The 16168-nt window shown below is 41.3% G+C and overlaps 2 protein-coding genes across 7 annotated transcripts; one reads left to right on the forward strand and one right to left on the reverse strand.

Annotated features, from left to right (window-relative positions):
* Positions 1 to 883: 883 nt before the first annotated feature.
* LOC121945202 (fucolectin-4-like) lies at positions 884 to 15845 on the reverse strand. 3 transcript variants are annotated; one of them, XM_042489263.1, is made up of 6 exons: positions 15413 to 15845; positions 4992 to 5056; positions 3402 to 3687; positions 3143 to 3297; positions 1437 to 1719; positions 884 to 1213 (listed from the first exon to the last, which is right to left on the reverse strand). In XM_042489263.1, the coding sequence occupies exons 2-6, from the start codon at positions 5050 to 5052 to the stop codon at positions 1063 to 1065; spliced, it is 936 nt and encodes a 311-aa protein (XP_042345197.1). In that variant the 5' UTR covers positions 5053 to 5056; positions 15413 to 15845; the 3' UTR covers positions 884 to 1062. The 3 variants fall into 3 exon arrangements, with proteins under 3 accessions (XP_042345197.1, XP_042345196.1, XP_042345198.1); XM_042489262.1 differs by having other exon boundaries at positions 4992 to 5060; XM_042489264.1 differs by lacking the exon at positions 4992 to 5056.
* Positions 7644 to 14137, forward strand: LOC121945201 (fucolectin-1-like). 4 transcript variants are annotated; one of them, XM_042489258.1, is made up of 6 exons: positions 7644 to 7774; positions 10489 to 10553; positions 11092 to 11377; positions 11805 to 11959; positions 12432 to 12711; positions 13665 to 14137. In XM_042489258.1, exons 1-6 carry the CDS (start codon positions 7683 to 7685, stop codon positions 13813 to 13815), a joined length of 1029 nt encoding a protein of 342 aa, XP_042345192.1. In that variant the 5' UTR covers positions 7644 to 7682; the 3' UTR covers positions 13816 to 14137. The 4 variants fall into 4 exon arrangements, with proteins under 4 accessions (XP_042345192.1, XP_042345191.1, XP_042345195.1 ...); XM_042489257.1 differs by having other exon boundaries at positions 7645 to 7858; XM_042489261.1 differs by having other exon boundaries at positions 7757 to 7774; positions 10485 to 10553.
* Positions 15846 to 16168: the final 323 nt, after the last annotated feature.

Genomic DNA, 16168 nt, shown 5'->3' on the forward strand with positions numbered 1-16168 from the left:
CACATACCTTGAGTTGAAAATAAACCCAGAGGAAGACGAGGAGCTGCTGCTTCTGCTGAGTTAATACATATGATTCGATGTGAACCACACAGATATTTATGTGCACATTTTAATGGCACATGCTGCTGGTTATTGATGATTTACCACAGATGACTCATCTTTTTTCCTCACATGTAGATAAGGCTTATTTCAGCTATAAAACTGATCAGAGAGCAACTTTTTATGATGTTGAAATGTGCACAGAAAAATCCTGAGCTTGGCTAAAACGCCTTCTCAATGCCAGAAATTCAATGAAAAGTCAAAATCAACCATCTTTCCAATAAGCATTAACTGTGTAATCAAAGTCTGATATATCTGACTCCTCTGGGCCATAAATCTCCATTATTGTCTGAAAAGAAACCGTAAACGCATCAGTGAGCCACTCTGCTTCACGGCGAGAAGTTTTCCTTCATCACCGTGAAGACAGTCGTGTGTATTGTAGTGTGTGTTTTTTTGGAAATCTCAGCTGAAAGAACGGTCTTGATACTAGATTTCGACCAAATCTGGTGTATTTTCTTTATATATTACAACATCATATGAAATACAATGTAACAGTGCAAACATGAACCTCTGTACTTTCTGGTCAGACAAACTCAGAGATGAAATCGTTTAGAAATGAATTCATGTTGCTGATTTGCTGCCAGGTGAATCATGTAAACCTCAGCTTCCTGCTTTGATGAGATAACGTGTGAGCTTTCCATTCTCAGGATTGTAATAAAGATGATGAAAAGAAACGAAACCACATAAAGACAGAAAAGGTTCATAATAATAAAAAATTAACCCAAGAAGCATTGAATATGTTTGATTGAATGAGACAGTTGAAATCAAAGTTATTAAGGGTTTGTATTTTTTATCAACTTTATTGTTTTTGTTTTTAATTCTTATACATTTTTATTTTTTTCAGTTTGTTTTGTAAGGACACAACATTGTTTCAGCTTTCACCTTAAAGCCATGATCTCAACAATCTGCACAAGAGCATCAGCTGAAACTCTCCTGTGTGAAATGGATTTACAGCTGTGTGACCTAGTCCAGTCTGGAGCCGTACACCTCCACCTCACACAGAGTCAGGTACTCGCTCCTGCCAGGAATGACCACGTTAACGTAGCGACCGTCCATCCCGTTACACTGGAAGGTGTGGGTGAAGCCTCCAGGGATGCTAGAGATCACAGCACACCTGCAAGGGTTAAAAATGAGTTTAACTCAATGAAATACTCTTTGAATAAATAGATAAATGTACTAAAATATCTGAAAAATATACATTCCGGATTAATTAAGCCATACCTCTTAGATTTTTAAAAATGGATGTGAATGTGTTTCAAACAAACCCAATGACCGATCTCAATTAATCCTCTCTTTTAGTCTTAATCGTTTTTTTTCGTTAATGAACATTAAGCTACCTGGGATTGTTGTTGCCATTGTTTTCAAGAGAATCTCCGATGCGGATCTCGGCTCCATTAAGTCGTTGCGGGACAGAATCGATAGTGTTGGTTATGTTAACAGAAAAGACTTTGTGGGTTTTGCCCAGGTCCAGTCGCCACCAGGGGCTGAAGTCAGCTTGTGTGCAGCTAGAAGAACCATGGCCCCAGACGCTGTCTCGATTCCCGTCAATGGCTAAATATGCGATTCCCGTAGAATACAGCGACGACTGAGAGGCTTTTCCTTGGAGCGCCAAATTCTCTCCTGCAAACAAAACACAGTTTAAACACCAGCACTGAGACTTTTCCTTCTTCCCTCTGCAGAACAAAGCGACTCCAATCTGCGTATGACCCGAAACCCAAATTAACAATTACTTCTTTGCACACTGTCGCTCTTTTCAGAAGAAACTGTACGAGCTCGAGGTCATGGAAAGTTGTCTGTTAAGCACTGTAAAACTGTCAAATGCAGCAGCAGTTGGCATCATTAAATGTTCAAACTGTGCTGTGTGTCAGTTTCCACAGTATACATCACAAATTTGTAAACTCTTTTGAGCAACTGTTCATCTTAGAATTTACTCAGAATTATACAGTCTGTGAATCATTTTTAAAATAAACCAGCAGGCCGCTGAGTCTCACTATTTTGTGTGTTAATTTTAAGATACATGTGTTTCAGTTAGATATGACTTTTGAAGGATCTTTCAGTAACAACATTAATCAAACTGCACCAACTGAAACTCTGAATACAAAACACGCCTCATGGAAACTCGTCTATTTCAAACAACTCTCATTTATCACAAAAAGTTTTTACGCTTGCATGAGGTCGTATTTCAGGCAACTCAGAAAAGCCTTTTTCATCAAAGTGCAATGGAAACACGTTTTAGTCTTTTCTAGGTCACGTGACACTGTGAGGTCACGTGACGCTGTGAGGTCACGTGATGCTGTGAGGTCACGTGATGCTGTGAGGTCACGTGACGCTGTGAGGTCACGTGATGCTGTGAGGTCACATGACGCTGTGAGGTCACAGGAACTGGCTCCCTCATGATGCAGCAGGAGCTATAAGAGCTGTTATTGCATCACATAACTCTGAGAAAGCTTTTAACCCACAATTCCTCTGTGAAATCGTGGACTACATCTCCCAGAAATCCCTCATACGCGTCTTCTCCAAAAATATAAGCCTACATCATCATTTACTGGAAATAACGACGGCGAGTGTGGTGGCTCCAACAGAAGTAAAGCTGCTAATGTTTTAAACATCCATCACCAGGCTTCTTTGAATATTATCCTCAGAGAAGTTGCAGAACATCACTGAGTTTTGCGCAAATCTGTAATGAAAACCCGCCTACAGAGACCTTTCTAATCAGTTTATCCTTCCGTCTCAGCGGACGTTTGTGCCAAATTTGAAGACATTTCCTCAAGGTGTTCTTAATATGTTCTGTTTGCAAGAATGAGACAGATAAGGTCACAGTGACCTTGACCTTTGACTTCCAAATGTGATTAGCTCATGCTTAACTTAAAGTGGATGTTAGCGCCAAATTTTACAAAATTTCACGTTCACAAGAATATGAGGACCGGAAAACATAACACAGCAGGTGCACAGGCATAAAATCACATCTTGTGTGGCTTTACCCACGCCGTCGGTTCTTACCCACGCCGTCGGTTCTTACCCACGCCGTCGGTTCGGTTCTTACCAGTTGGGGCACGGTACCCGTAGACTTCCACCTCGCAGAGTGTGAGGACTCTTTTTAAACCAGGTAGGACCACAGTCACATAACGGCCCTCCATGTGTCTGGTAAAAGTCATCTTTAGAGATCTGCCTGCTGGGATGTGAGAAATGATGCTCGCCCTGAAAGAGAGAAAAGGGAAGGAGGAATTTGTTTCGTAACTGATCTGGATGGCTTACGTTAGCTAAACAATCTACAAATGAAAAAAGTCCTTTCGTTCGCTCACACTGGGTTTGCGGCACCGTTGTCTTGTAAAGAGTTGCCGATGTGAATCTCTGCCCCGTCCAGCCTTTCTGCGCAGCAGTCTCCTCTGTTGGTGATGATGACGGAGGTGACGGTGTAGGACTCCAGCAGGTCCACTCTCCACCAGGGGTTGGTCTGTTCCTCAGTGTGGGTGCATGATCCGGCTCCATAGTTAGACTCACGGTTTCCATCGATAGCATTGGAGGCAATTCCAAACAAATCTGCAAACCGGTCTGACTGCGTCGCTTTTCCTCGCAGGGCCACATTTTCTGTGAATTAGAAAGTTGAAATACACAAAAACTGTTTCAGGAAAACCTCTGACACCACATTTTTTGGCCACTTTGGGGCAGCAGAAATATCATCACCTTTTAAGTTGATCGAGTGAATTTATTAGCAGCAGCTGTGTCCACGTGATGAATGTAACCCTGCATTCATTCAGCGTCGGATTAAGCGGAAAAATATTTCCTGATGGGGAAAATTCATGTAAACGCCGCCTCAAGTCGGAAGAACTCGGAAAGCTGGCGAGTTGACGTCATACATGCAGAAACATGGCTGACGAAATTAATTGTTTGGATGATGGTAGTACACTTTTATTAATTCACATATTGTATATCTTTTTTATTGCTTTAGTGTAATTTGCAATATGGAATTAGGCTGTAACTTTAGCTGCTGTCCACGCAGAGTGACTTAGATCAGTTAGAAAAGATGTTTATTAGCATTATTAGTCAGGTACAGTAATACAGTAATATTTCAGTGATTTCAGGGGATGAACTGGTGCAGTGACGAGTACTGGACCTCCCAACTCTAAAAGTGGGAGCAATGTCTGTCTGTCTACAGCTGTCCGTCTGCAGCTGTCTGTCTGCAGCTGTCCATCTGCAGCTGTCTGTCTGCAGCAGTTTGTCTGCAGCTGTCTGTCTACAGCTGTCCGTCTGCAGCTGTCTGTCTGCAGCTGTCCGTCTGCAGCTGTCCGTCTGCAGCTGTCCGTCTACAGCTGTCTGTCTGCAGCTGTCTGTCTGCAGCTGTCTACAGCTGTCTGTCTGCAGCTGTCTGTCTACAGCTGTCTGTCTGCAGCTGTCCGTCTACAGCTGTCCGTCTACAGCTGTCCGTCTGCAGCTGTCCGTCTGCAGCTGTCCGTCTACAGCTGTCCGTCTACAGCTGTCTGTCTGCAGCTGTCCGTCTGCAGCTGTCCGTCTCCAGCTGTCTACAGCTGTCTGTCTGCAGCTGTCCGACTAGATAATTTGCTGTGCGTTCATCACTACAAGGATTCATTTAATATTGTCATTTTGTTGTCATTGTGTCATTATAAAGATTATGATAACAGCAACTTTTAGCCTAAATAAATGTCTCAGCCAATAAGTAGCATTTAGTTAAAAATGAATATTAAAAGTTTTGACTCAGTAACCTCTGAAGCAGATTGTAAAAACAGCCTTCTGGTGTCGAACTGCACGAACATCATTCTGCACAGTGACGCTCAAACATCCGAGTCACAGAACAATCAGTAAAACATATTTTTGAGTGGAGGGCGACTGCAATGATTCATTACAGATTTCACAGATAGTCACATGATACTCACCATAGGTGTGAGCCGAGCACGTCGACAGAAGGAGCAAAAACAGACCTGAAGTGCGTTTCATCGTTCTGGCTGAGACAGAAAACAGAGTCAGTCACAGAATCACAAACACCGTCGTCATTATTTCTGCGTGTGATTTATCTCAGACCTGCAACAACCTTTGATCCAGAAATGACTTATCCAAAGTGCAACAGAATGAAAAAACAAAAACTGTTATAAAATGAATAACTGCTGATAAAGAAGAAACTACAAATGTGTGGTTTAACTGGCGGTGCACAGTAAGGAGACAAAATAAAAAATTTAAAAAACTCCAAAGTGAGTATTTCAAAGCTTTATTATTCAAGTAAAACCACAAACCTTCAGTGGGATAATAAACCCAGAGGAAGAGGAGGAGCTGCTGCTTCTGCTGAGCTGCTGAATATGATCGGATGTGAACCACACAGATATTTATGTGCACATCTTATCACGGCACATGCTGCTGGTTATTGATGATTTTATATGTAGATGTAGACTCATTTCAGCTTTAAAGCAGATTAGGATCAGCAAATTTTTATGATGCTACAGTGCATATAAAATAAACCTGTGTATAGCTAAAAGCCCTAATTAATGCAGAAATCAATCAGTAAAACAGCAGCAGTAAAGAGTAATTGCTGTTAAATCGGGCTTCAAAGAAAACGGTGAAGCAAAGTTTTCTTATCGTCCAGAAATCTGACGAAAAGAACAAAATCACCATCACTGTAATTATGTTCAAAGCCTGATATATCTTCCTCCTCTGTGCTGTAGAGCTCCATCGTTGCCCCAAAACTATTAATTACAATTATGATTATTATTATCATCCCCATAAACACACACTGTAGTTTAGTTTTTAAAGCTCAGGATCAGCTGAAAGAATGAAGATCAGATCTGGTATCAGATTACATCACAACATCATTTGAATCTACATTACAGCACTGCCAACATCAACTGTTGAAGAGTTTTTCTTTTATAGTTTGCCTTTTCTCTTGAAATATGTCACGTGCACTCGCAGTTTACTGTCAGTGACAGTGTTGTTGTAACTTTGCTTTCAGGTGCATCGTATAATGCTAGACTTCTTAGATTAGATAATGTGTGTACTTTGAATTCTCAGGATTGTAACATTGCAGAAAACAAACAATGAAAACACAAAGACAAAAGAGGACAGGAGAGGTCCACATTCATCTATTTGTTACAAAATCATCCAGAAATTCAGTGAATGTTTGATCTTAAGTATTACTGAGGCGTCACAAACGTCCTGAACACAGAAAGTAAAGACATCCAGGCAGAGGACAGAGTCTCTGGAGAAAAACACACCACCTCACACGAACAGGCAGTCGGGAGTGCTGATCGACAGGGATGACTTTTCTCTGAGCCTCAACTTTTCTCTGAGCCTCAACTTTTCTGAGTCTAAACTTAGATTTTTAGGAAAATCCTGAATGTATATCTCAGGTAAAATATCAGAGTACTCCTTCCATGTTGTACACACTGTGGTGTCACCATCACAACACTAGAGCTCGTAGTATTTCTTTTTTTGTAGTTTTCATTTGCTGTCAAATTGTTCTGTTGTCAGCGAGGCACATTAATAATCACATCTGGGTCCATAATCAGGATGAGGCATAACTAAAGATTAAACGCCATGCTAACTTCATATTATGCACAGTTAGATTCGAGGGGAACTTTTGGAGCTGGATTATGTTTGTGTGTTTTCATTGAAATAAAACAGAAGTTGCAGAGCATCAGAAATGTTGCAACACATGTTTAACTTAAGTTAACATAAAACAGAGAAGTTTCAGGGAATGTGCACATTGTGCAAAATAAAAATCTGCAACTCAACATTTTCAGCATTAACTGTTACAGATGTTGTATTGTTTTCCTGTGAATGTGGCAACTTTCCATGGGTCTAAGTCTGATATATAATGGGGGGCTGTTGTCGAGGACGGCACAAGTTTGCAGCAACCGACAAAATCCAGCAAAAAACAGGGTTCTTAAGGCATGTTAAAATGAAGACTGTCTGACTTATTCAAAGCCAGACTGAATGAAATCTAAAAGCAATTTTACTATAACTAAAAATCAGGAGAAACTAGAACCGCCTCGCCGTTGTGTGCCTCCCTGCAGCAGGAAAGTTGCACTCTCAGTTTACATACATGTCTGTGAAAACATGGATGCTTCAGACACATCTTCCCCCGCAGCACAGAAGACTGAAAAAAGGTATTTGGTGCTTTCACACCTGCACTCAGAGCTGTCCGCTTGTGGACGACCGCCCAGGACGCATGTTAATGCCAGGTGTAAAGACAGCCTCCGGGTACAAAAGTAAAAGTCATCATTGAATAATATAACTGGAATATTATGACTGATGCTTTGACACATTTTAACATCACAGCTGGTTGAGGTGGAGCGAAGTTTTACTGCATTGTTAGAATCTTGTTGAATTTTACTTCAATGATTATACTCTTGAGTCAATGTTGAATAAATTCTTGAAAAAGCTGTTGTGTATGATGTGAACATTGGCACAGTTCTTGGCTCTCAAACTCTCAAACGTAATTCATGAGTAGGGAAGTGAAATCTGTGTGTATGGGAGTAAACCGCCTGGATGTGGTTGCATAAGTGCTTCATATGGGAGTTGCATGATTTCCAGTGACTGGTTGGGCGTGGCTCCCTGATGCAGTGGTGCAGACAGAGATGCATATAAAGAGGACGGGGATCGCTTGGCCTTTAGGAGTTTGGAAGTTTTTCGTCTTGGTCACTGAATCATCGGACTGTCGAGTATCCAGGTATCCAACACTTTTCATTAGTTTGCTGCATCAGATCATCTCAGTGCTGCTTCTCACGACTGACGAACATTTAACCTTCAGCAGGTAAAGATGCACCTCTGCAGCATGACAAAGCACATAATTCAAACTTTAATTGTCCTTGTGAAATGAATACTGGCACTGTACTGTGTGTTTGCACTCTTTCTTGTTTTGTGGAAAACCAGCGGTCTCATTTATAAACATTGTGTACGCACAAAACGAGCCCTGAAAGAGGCGTATGCCACTTCCTATGGAAACGTTTTTTTTGTTTTTTAAAGATTATTTTTTGACTTTTAGCCCTTATTGGTGATAGGACAGCTGAAGTGTGACGGGGGGATGACCTGCAGCAAAGGGTCGAGACAGAATCGAACCCGCGGCTGCTGTGGTGAGGACACAGCTTCTGTAGATGTACAAACGGAGCCAATGGGCGCCTCTCAAATGCAAAAGTCGTGATTCTTAAAAACAAACTTGATGTGAGAATGTGCGCACCCGTCGAAAAACTCTGACCCGTGCACATTTTGAGCACAGAGCACAAATAATATGTCACAGAAACATACAACAGTTGACATGAATCTGTACACAGGCTACTGTGCGCGTTAACACGTGTCCACCATCACACAATAGGGCCAGTGATAATTCAGTGAGTGTTAAACACGACAAACATCTCCTGATAAACTAAACCATTTCCAGTGTAGCATACAGCACCATCAACAGGTCAAGACAGTCACAACAACGCAGCGTCAGGACCGGCAGCGTCAGGACCGATGCTGCGACACAGTAGCTCACAAGTACAATATGTACCGTTACTGTCTCCCTATTATCGTCATGAAAAACAATAGCATCACTACCACGAGTACAATATGTAGATCCACTTTATCATAAACAGCCTTTTTATTCATGCTTTTCTATGAGCACCTTTCAGTTGTAAAAATGAGAAGACGGCTAAAATCCCACGCTGAATTTTGCTCGTTATGTGGCGCTCGCCGCAGACACCATAAAATAACTGCAAAACAGAGCGACAACAAAGTGAAATAATAACCTTTTTTCACTGTTCATATATCACCAAGTACGGCTTCACTTTTCATCTGTTTTTTGTGTGTAAAATCGCTGCAGTGAACACGACTGTGCACAATCCACTGATCTGCTGGTTCACTAACATTCACGAGGCGCTCAGCGACGACCGTTTATGGGTGAGTTTGGGCTCGTGGAGGGCGGGACATGAGGCGGACCGGCGGGCGGACAATTCCACGTTAATTTAAGGTTCATAAAAGGAAATTGCAGACAGGCAGACATACGCATATTTTTATATATATAATATTTTTTGGCGCATGTATGGTTGTGACACTTTGTCTCTGAACCGACATCGAGTTTTTGCGTTGGAGCGCTCAGATTTTGGCACAAAGATCTTTCTTTTGTCCTCTACAAGCAGCGATTTTTCAAGATTCTCCAACTATATCACAGAATTCATGAACTGTGTCAAATTCAAGGAGCTCCATTATTTCCCCCTGCCTCTCCACTGGGGTAAGTTGTGACAATAAGAGTAAAGAATAAGAATTAAAAATTACACAGTTACAAAAAATACACAAAACGGATGCGTGCACTAAAAACAATTCTCACAAAGGTCGACCTGGCTAACGTGTCCCTGTCAGAGGCTTAGTCCCGTATGTGGACTGAGTCCAAAATAAAAGTCATCAGACATCCTCTTGCTGCTCATTCAGACTTTTTGACAGACTTTTCTGAGGTTTTTTTCTTTTCAGTCATTCATTCACATGAAGGACAGAATATCGTTCAGGGACAGAGCTCACTGTCTTTTCTTGTCTCACGCCCCTATTTTGGTTTCTCTCACCAACACTCTAGCAGCCTGACGGTTTAAATGAGCACATCTGAAACACCTCAAATTTCAGCAAAGAGGACACTCTTTAATCTAATGATCTCAACAGCATCAGTACGAATCAAAACTAAGACTTACATCGGGTTCACACAGGACGTGGAAGGGCATTTTTCCCGCTCACATCCTCTCTGCACCAAGGTTGTGCAATCGGACGCCGCACAGCCGTGAGCTCGGCGGCTGGCTCGCCATCGGCAGCTAGTCCAGAAAGTTACTTTCACAGCTGACAGTTAGTCATTTGGCTGTAAAATCTGCACACTTCTTCACACAGCTATGAAATTTCATATGAAAGCTCAGGATGCAAGGGCTAAACAATAAATGTATTAAATGACACATCCCACTGAGCTATTCAATGTTGAAAAAATGTTTAATAAATGTCTATTATATGACTATTTGTCTTAAGATTTTGATTTTTCAAGGTTGGAAAATTTAAGTTTAGTAGACGTAAGGATTAAGCAATGACAAAATCATAAGCATTCATAATGTAAATTCATTCATTCTGTTTACGGGTTTTTCTACATTTTTAATATATTGAATGATTATTTTAAAATATCACCTAAAATCGGGCTACAAGTTCCTGACAAATTCTGGTCGGTAACGGCTCCAGCTTAGAGATGATGTAAATGATGTCTATTGCTCAGCGGGATCAGCCGTGACGCAGCGGCCCGCCTGAAACAAAGTTCTACCTTATCTTAACCTCGAAATCAAACACATCCAACATTTCATGTGAAATCACTTTTCTAATAGTCAAAAGCAAGAAGAATATATTAAAATATGTCTATTAATGACTCTCGTCTGTGTCAGCCAGGATGATGAAAGTTGGTGTTTTCCTTCTGCTTCTCCTCCTGGAGACGTGCTCGGTTTCCTCCTACGGTAAGTCTGATCTGAGAGAGTGTGACGTCTCAGTGAAAAACACAACCATTGGTTTTGGTAGAAAGAAGAGTTGAGAGTTTCTTCAAACATATATAGTTGAACTGTCAGAAGCTTTTGCTCCTAAATCCTTTTATCTGTGATATTGCTTTGGTTTTTTATTTATTCATGTTTATCTGTTTTGCAGCAGAATTATGTTCTGAATAAAAAGTTTTCCAAATGTCGCATTATAGTTAGAATGAATTAGCAAACTAAAATCCTGCTTTCTTTGAACTTGTCTGCAAAAACTCCCAGCGGGATTCATGTACTGAGTATAAAGATAATTTAAAGGTCCAGTATGTAGTTTTGAGAACCTTGTCTCTATATCCCATGTGATACAAGTTTTATACATATATATATATATATATATATTAATTAGTAATTTCAGTATTGTGAAATCCCTACTCTGGACCACCATATTTATAAATTGAGGCACAATTCATAAACAATCTTCAATTATGGTTTATTTTTCAAAGATGCATTTTAACTGTCTCAATCCTAGAAAACGTGGCCCTGCGTGGAAAAGCAACGCAGTCGGACCGTTATGAGCACGCGTTTGGAGCTGCCAGCGCCGCTATCGATGGAAACCGTAACAGTCATTTCCACTCCGGATCATGCACCCACACGGATGAAGAGCACGACCCCTGGTGGAGAGTGGACCTGCTGGAGTCCTACATCGTCACCTCCGTCATCATCACCAACAGAGGAGACTGCTGCGGATACAGGCTCAACGGGGTACAGGTTCACATCGGCAACTCTTTGGAAGAAAACGGTGCCAAAAACCCGATGTAAGAAAATATTCTATGTATGTTCTCTATACAGCGCCCTCTCTCTCTCTCTCTAATATATATATCACTAAAGTTCACCAAAATGTTCTCCATGTAACCTCACTGTAATATCAGTGCATAAATGTAGTGTTTCAACAACCAAAAGAAATGTTGTCCCTGAACATAATCCGGAACATAATTACGAAACAATTTAGTAATATATATATATAAGGTTTTATCATCTTTTGAAAGAAAAAAAAGATTAGTAGTTATGGTTTAAATTTTTCGATTATGGAGTAAAATGTAGCAAATAACTTGTGGTTTAAGTGAAAGTGAAAAAGTGAAACGTAAACAGAATAAACACTTTGACTTTAAAGAATCAAAATTTCACTCAGTTACAACTTTCATCTTCACGCTACTCTAAAGACGTTCTCTCTCTCTATTTTAGGGTCGGGCAAATTAACAAATTTCCTCAAGGCGGATCGCGCACTCTGACTTTCACTGATCGAGTGGAGGGACGTTACGTGACCTTGGTTGTACCGGGTTACGAAAAGTTTCTTACCGTCTGTGAGGTGGAAGTCTACGGGTACCGTGCCCCAACTGGTGAGAATTTAAGCTGTTACACGTGAACAGTACGGAGTGATTTTCATTCTTTTAACAGCAGAAAAACACAATCAGATAATACATTTTTAGGTTATAAAAAGGTTATGCTCATAAGCCACATTTGATGAGTGTCGCTTTAGTAATCATAGTGTTTTTACATTTAAAGTTAAATTCACCACAACTGTGTGATACATTTAGCTGTTCTGTAATTGAATCATAAATTTAACATTTATTCCAAAATAATTGTATTAAAAATGATTAATCCTGTGTTTATCCTACTGGTGCATTAGGACCGCAAAATAAATCCCATCGTCTCAGTGAGTCATAAGAGAAATGAAATGAAGCATTGCAAGAAAAAAACTCTGCATCAGAACACATACATGTTTCATAATGAAACCTACAATTTGCTGTGATTTCGTTGTTATGAGAGAGCGTGTGACTGGTAACTTTAGTACGTGTGTCGTTTTTGCAGGAGAGAACCTGGCGGTCCACGGAAAGGCCTCACAGTCCTCACTGTATGAATTCGGTGCAGCATACAACGCCATTGATGGGAATCCCGACAGCAAATGGGAGCACGGCTCCTGCACGCACACAAAGAACAACATCGGGCCCTGGTGGCGGCTGGATCTGGGAAAAACCCACAAAGTGTTTTCTGTTAAGATAACCAACCGAGACGAAGAGTCGGGGCGACTCAACGGAGCTGAGATCCGCATCGGAGATTCTCTGGAAAACAACGGCAACAATAATGCCAGGTAGCTTACAGCAAGTGATTTAAATCTGTGGTTTCTTCAACACAACACAATTTACAGCAGCTTTCAGAAATGGTTTTAGCCATATGAGCAGTCAGCCCACCGCTTTGCATTTTGCTCAAACATTCACGCTCCCCTAAAGATGAATCACATTTGGTGATATCCTAACATTTCGTCTCGCACCATCATCCAGTCCAAATTTCAGTCTTTCCAATATTTATACACCAAATACCTGCAAAACTATTGCCATTCCAGACCGCAGCCTCCGGGGATATAAAACGAAGACAACACAGAAAACTGGCAAAACTGCAGTTCCTCTAATGGCCACTTGAGGCTGACTCCAAAACAGAGTCAAACCTCACAGATCTCCGTGTTCAAACGCCCGACTTTACAGCGCAAAAAAATGTGTTTAGAGCCTGCGATAAAAAACTGCTTTGGTCTCTACGGCAAATTACATTCCTGACAACTCTACGGGGGATGGTTTTAAATAACCAATCTATTTATATTTTAATAAGGCTTAAAGTTACGCATAATTAAGGGCACAGCGCTTTAGTGACAGGCGGTCCACATGCAACACGCACGGGTGGCGTCACTTAAAAAATGCTTGGACTAAATCAGTCGTGAGCAGATAAAACGCTAACGGACAGCAGCAGGTAATAACGCTGCTGATAACAACGTGAAGTTCCTGCACACAGGAATGTTCAGTATTTTTACAATCATGAGTGACCGTGTGTTTGCTGGAATAAACTGCTGCTTTTTGATTTTTAAATGTCAGCTAACGCACACCTTTTTAACCTGGCTTTCAACGACATCACGCTTTAGAATCTGTTATTCCATCTCATTTATCTGGTTTTACTTGTCAAAGTTTTACTCCATCACAGCTTCGCGCTCCTTGTTAAAGCAGCACTGGCCAATCTTTTTGGAGGTGACATATTAATTTATGTTTCTTTTTCCAGATGTGCTGTGATCACAAGTATCCCAGCAGGTGGTGTAGGTGAGTTTCAGTGTAACGGGACGGACGGTCGCTACGTCAACGTAGTCATCCCAGAAAGAGAGGACTTCCTGAGTCTGTGTGAGGTGGAGGTGTACGGCTCCCGTCTGGATTAAGAAGAACTACGCAATGCGTGAAGAAAAAAAATCCCTTCCCTGTAAACTCACTGATTATCTGCAGCTGTGACCGTTACTGCATTGTGGATTTTTTTAGCATAAAGCTGTGAAGATGCTAAGGACAGTTTATGGGCTACATTCTTGTTACATCGAGATTTTTTTACAGCACTTCTCAGTGCATCATAGTATGTTTAGCCATGTTTTAATGCTGTTGAATTGTCTTTTTAAATACTAACTTTTTTGTGAACTTTCACCTGCTGCAGGATAAAACTGGTTGTCATCAATACAATTAAATAATTAGAACAGACATTTTTTCATCTCATTTTATCGTTACTGGTCTGATCATTTCGAGTTTCAAAGAATACTTCATCCACAAAGTCACCAAATGTTTCCAGTTACTCACCACGTGTTACCTTAAACTTGTGAGGACAACATTTTTCTGGCATGCCGGGGTCAGCATTTACCAACAGCACAACTGTATCAAAACATCCCCAACTGGACGCGCTTGTGCAGCCGTATAATCCAGATCCATTAATCTGCTCATACGCTCATTATTTTAAACATGCACTTTGTCGTACAAACAGTCTGACGGATGGGAAGCATGCTTGCATGAAAATGGTCTTATGTTCACCTTAACTGTCACCACCATCATAACAGTTACTATCTTGAGGAAACAAAGGCCCTGATTTCACAGAACGACCCAGCTGATGCAGAGATGCTGTTCGTCAAACCACGGCTCCTATCTGCGCTGCTTCAGGAAGTCACTTTCAAAGCTTTAATACGGAGAACTTAAGGTTGAGGGTGAAACTTCTGATAAATGTAATACCTGCTGGAAGTACTGGTTCAACGGTTTCACACCAGAAACAAAGAAGACGAAGTATCACACTGTGCACATAATCACAAATGAGTGTGTATTACGTGAAATTTGGTTATTATTTCATGGTGCGTCCTCACATGACTCCCGGAAACTCGAACACCTGAGGAGGAGTGCACAGAGGAGACTAAATGATGCCATTTCATTGGATAGTGATCTTGCAAGAGAAGGAGATTTCAGACAAAGTGGTCAGTTTGAAGGGTCCTTATCTCAGAGATCACCGGCAGCATTTCCTTTCACATTTCTGGCACTTTATCACCTTGACCAGGTAGATTTCAGTTTGACTGTTTGTCAGCAGGATTACAGAGAAACTACTGACATATTTTGTCAGAAGGGTGAAACACGGCCGAAAAAGAAGGCATTGCATTTCAGAGCAGATCTAATCGACGGGGTGGATTCAAAAATGATTTTCACCTTTGTTAACTTTTAAGTGAGACAGCATCTGGTTTTGCAAAGGTCCGCACTCACGGTGCCTTTCCTGGTTTATTTATATATTGCAAAGTCCGGTAGCTGTGCCTCTCATTCGTGATTACGGCTGATAGCTTGTTGTGGACAGCTGATAGCTTGTTGTGGACAGCTGATAGCTTGTTGTGGACAGCTGATAGCTTGTTGTGGACAGAGTTGCTGCAGAAACATGGCGGTCACCCCAAACTGAGCTGCTCGCTCAGCGGGGAGCCCTGTGAGGTCACAGTGAACTCAGTGGTTGGTGAATCGGTAGCCTACCCGCTGCTCCCGGGATGTGGTCCTCTGGCTCGGTGTCATGTTGGTCCTCCGGTCCCATTTGACGCCGCTGGTCTCTGCCGAGGTGGGACAGCTGAACCGGCGGTGTCTGCTGCTCGGTACCGGGTATAGTCCTCCGGTAACGGCTGTGGTTAGGCTGCTGTCCTCGCGGTGGTTTTTGCCGACTTCTGAAAATAAAAGTAAAGACCGTCGACAGAGTTTATCCGAGACAAGATGTCTCTGCTGTACTTTTATTGTTAGCCGTGTCTTTGCTGCTCCATTTTTAAAATCCATGTTGTTCGGTTTTTGTCTGTAAACTTCCTCGCCATTTCCGGTCCTCAACTCAAAAACAAACAAAAAAACTACAACAACAAAAAAAACGGTAAAAAAAATCAAATAAATATAAAATTTAGACATCTGCAACGGTCAAAATAAAAGTCGAGCAGTCAAATGTTTAACGGTCAAAAAATATCTATTTTTTAAAACCCTAATGGTCACGTGACTCACCATCGCAAACAAACAAACCAATCAGAATGTCCTACTAAACAAAGTAACGGCATTCATTGGTTCGTTTTTCTTTAGGGACTGTTGTTAATTTATCAGAAGGGGCTGGCAGGGATGAGTCGTTTTTTTAAATGTTTTTTTTAAATTATCATTTTTACCCTCCCTGAAGCTACCAATACTTTACCTTCAGCCTCCCTGAGTAACTGGGAGATCAGTGTTGTCCACAGACTGTGAAGTATATAAATACTTATGTAT

The sequence above is a fragment of the Plectropomus leopardus genome, chromosome 7, assembly GCF_008729295.1.
Source record: "Plectropomus leopardus isolate mb chromosome 7, YSFRI_Pleo_2.0, whole genome shotgun sequence".
Lineage (NCBI taxonomy): Eukaryota > Metazoa > Chordata > Actinopteri > Perciformes > Serranidae > Plectropomus > Plectropomus leopardus.

What these genes read in the sequence shown, in the direction of transcription:
- LOC121945201 (XM_042489257.1), top strand. Translation starts at nt 7,683, where the DNA reads ATGCATATAAAGAGGACGGGGATCGCTTGGCCTTTAGGAGTTTGGAAG. An exon ending in GTGCTCGGTTTCCTCCTACG is followed by an intron (nt 10,554 to 11,091) that starts GTAAGTCTGATC and finishes TCTCAATCCTAG; the next exon opens with AAAACGTGGCCCTGCGTGGA. An exon ending in CGGGTACCGTGCCCCAACTG is followed by an intron (nt 11,960 to 12,431) that starts GTGAGAATTTAA and finishes TCGTTTTTGCAG; the next exon opens with GAGAGAACCTGGCGGTCCAC.
- LOC121945202 (XM_042489262.1), bottom strand. Translation starts at nt 15,470, where the DNA reads ATGGGACCGGAGGACCAACATGACACCGAGCCAGAGGACCACATCCCG. An exon ending in GTGCTCGGCTCACACCTATG is followed by an intron (nt 3,688 to 4,991) that starts GTGAGTATCATG and finishes TCTAATTCACAG; the next exon opens with AAAATGTGGCCCTGCGAGGA. An exon ending in AACGGTGCCGCAAACCCAGT is followed by an intron (nt 3,298 to 3,401) that starts GTGAGCGAACGA and finishes TCTCTCTTTCAG; the next exon opens with GGCGAGCATCATTTCTCACA.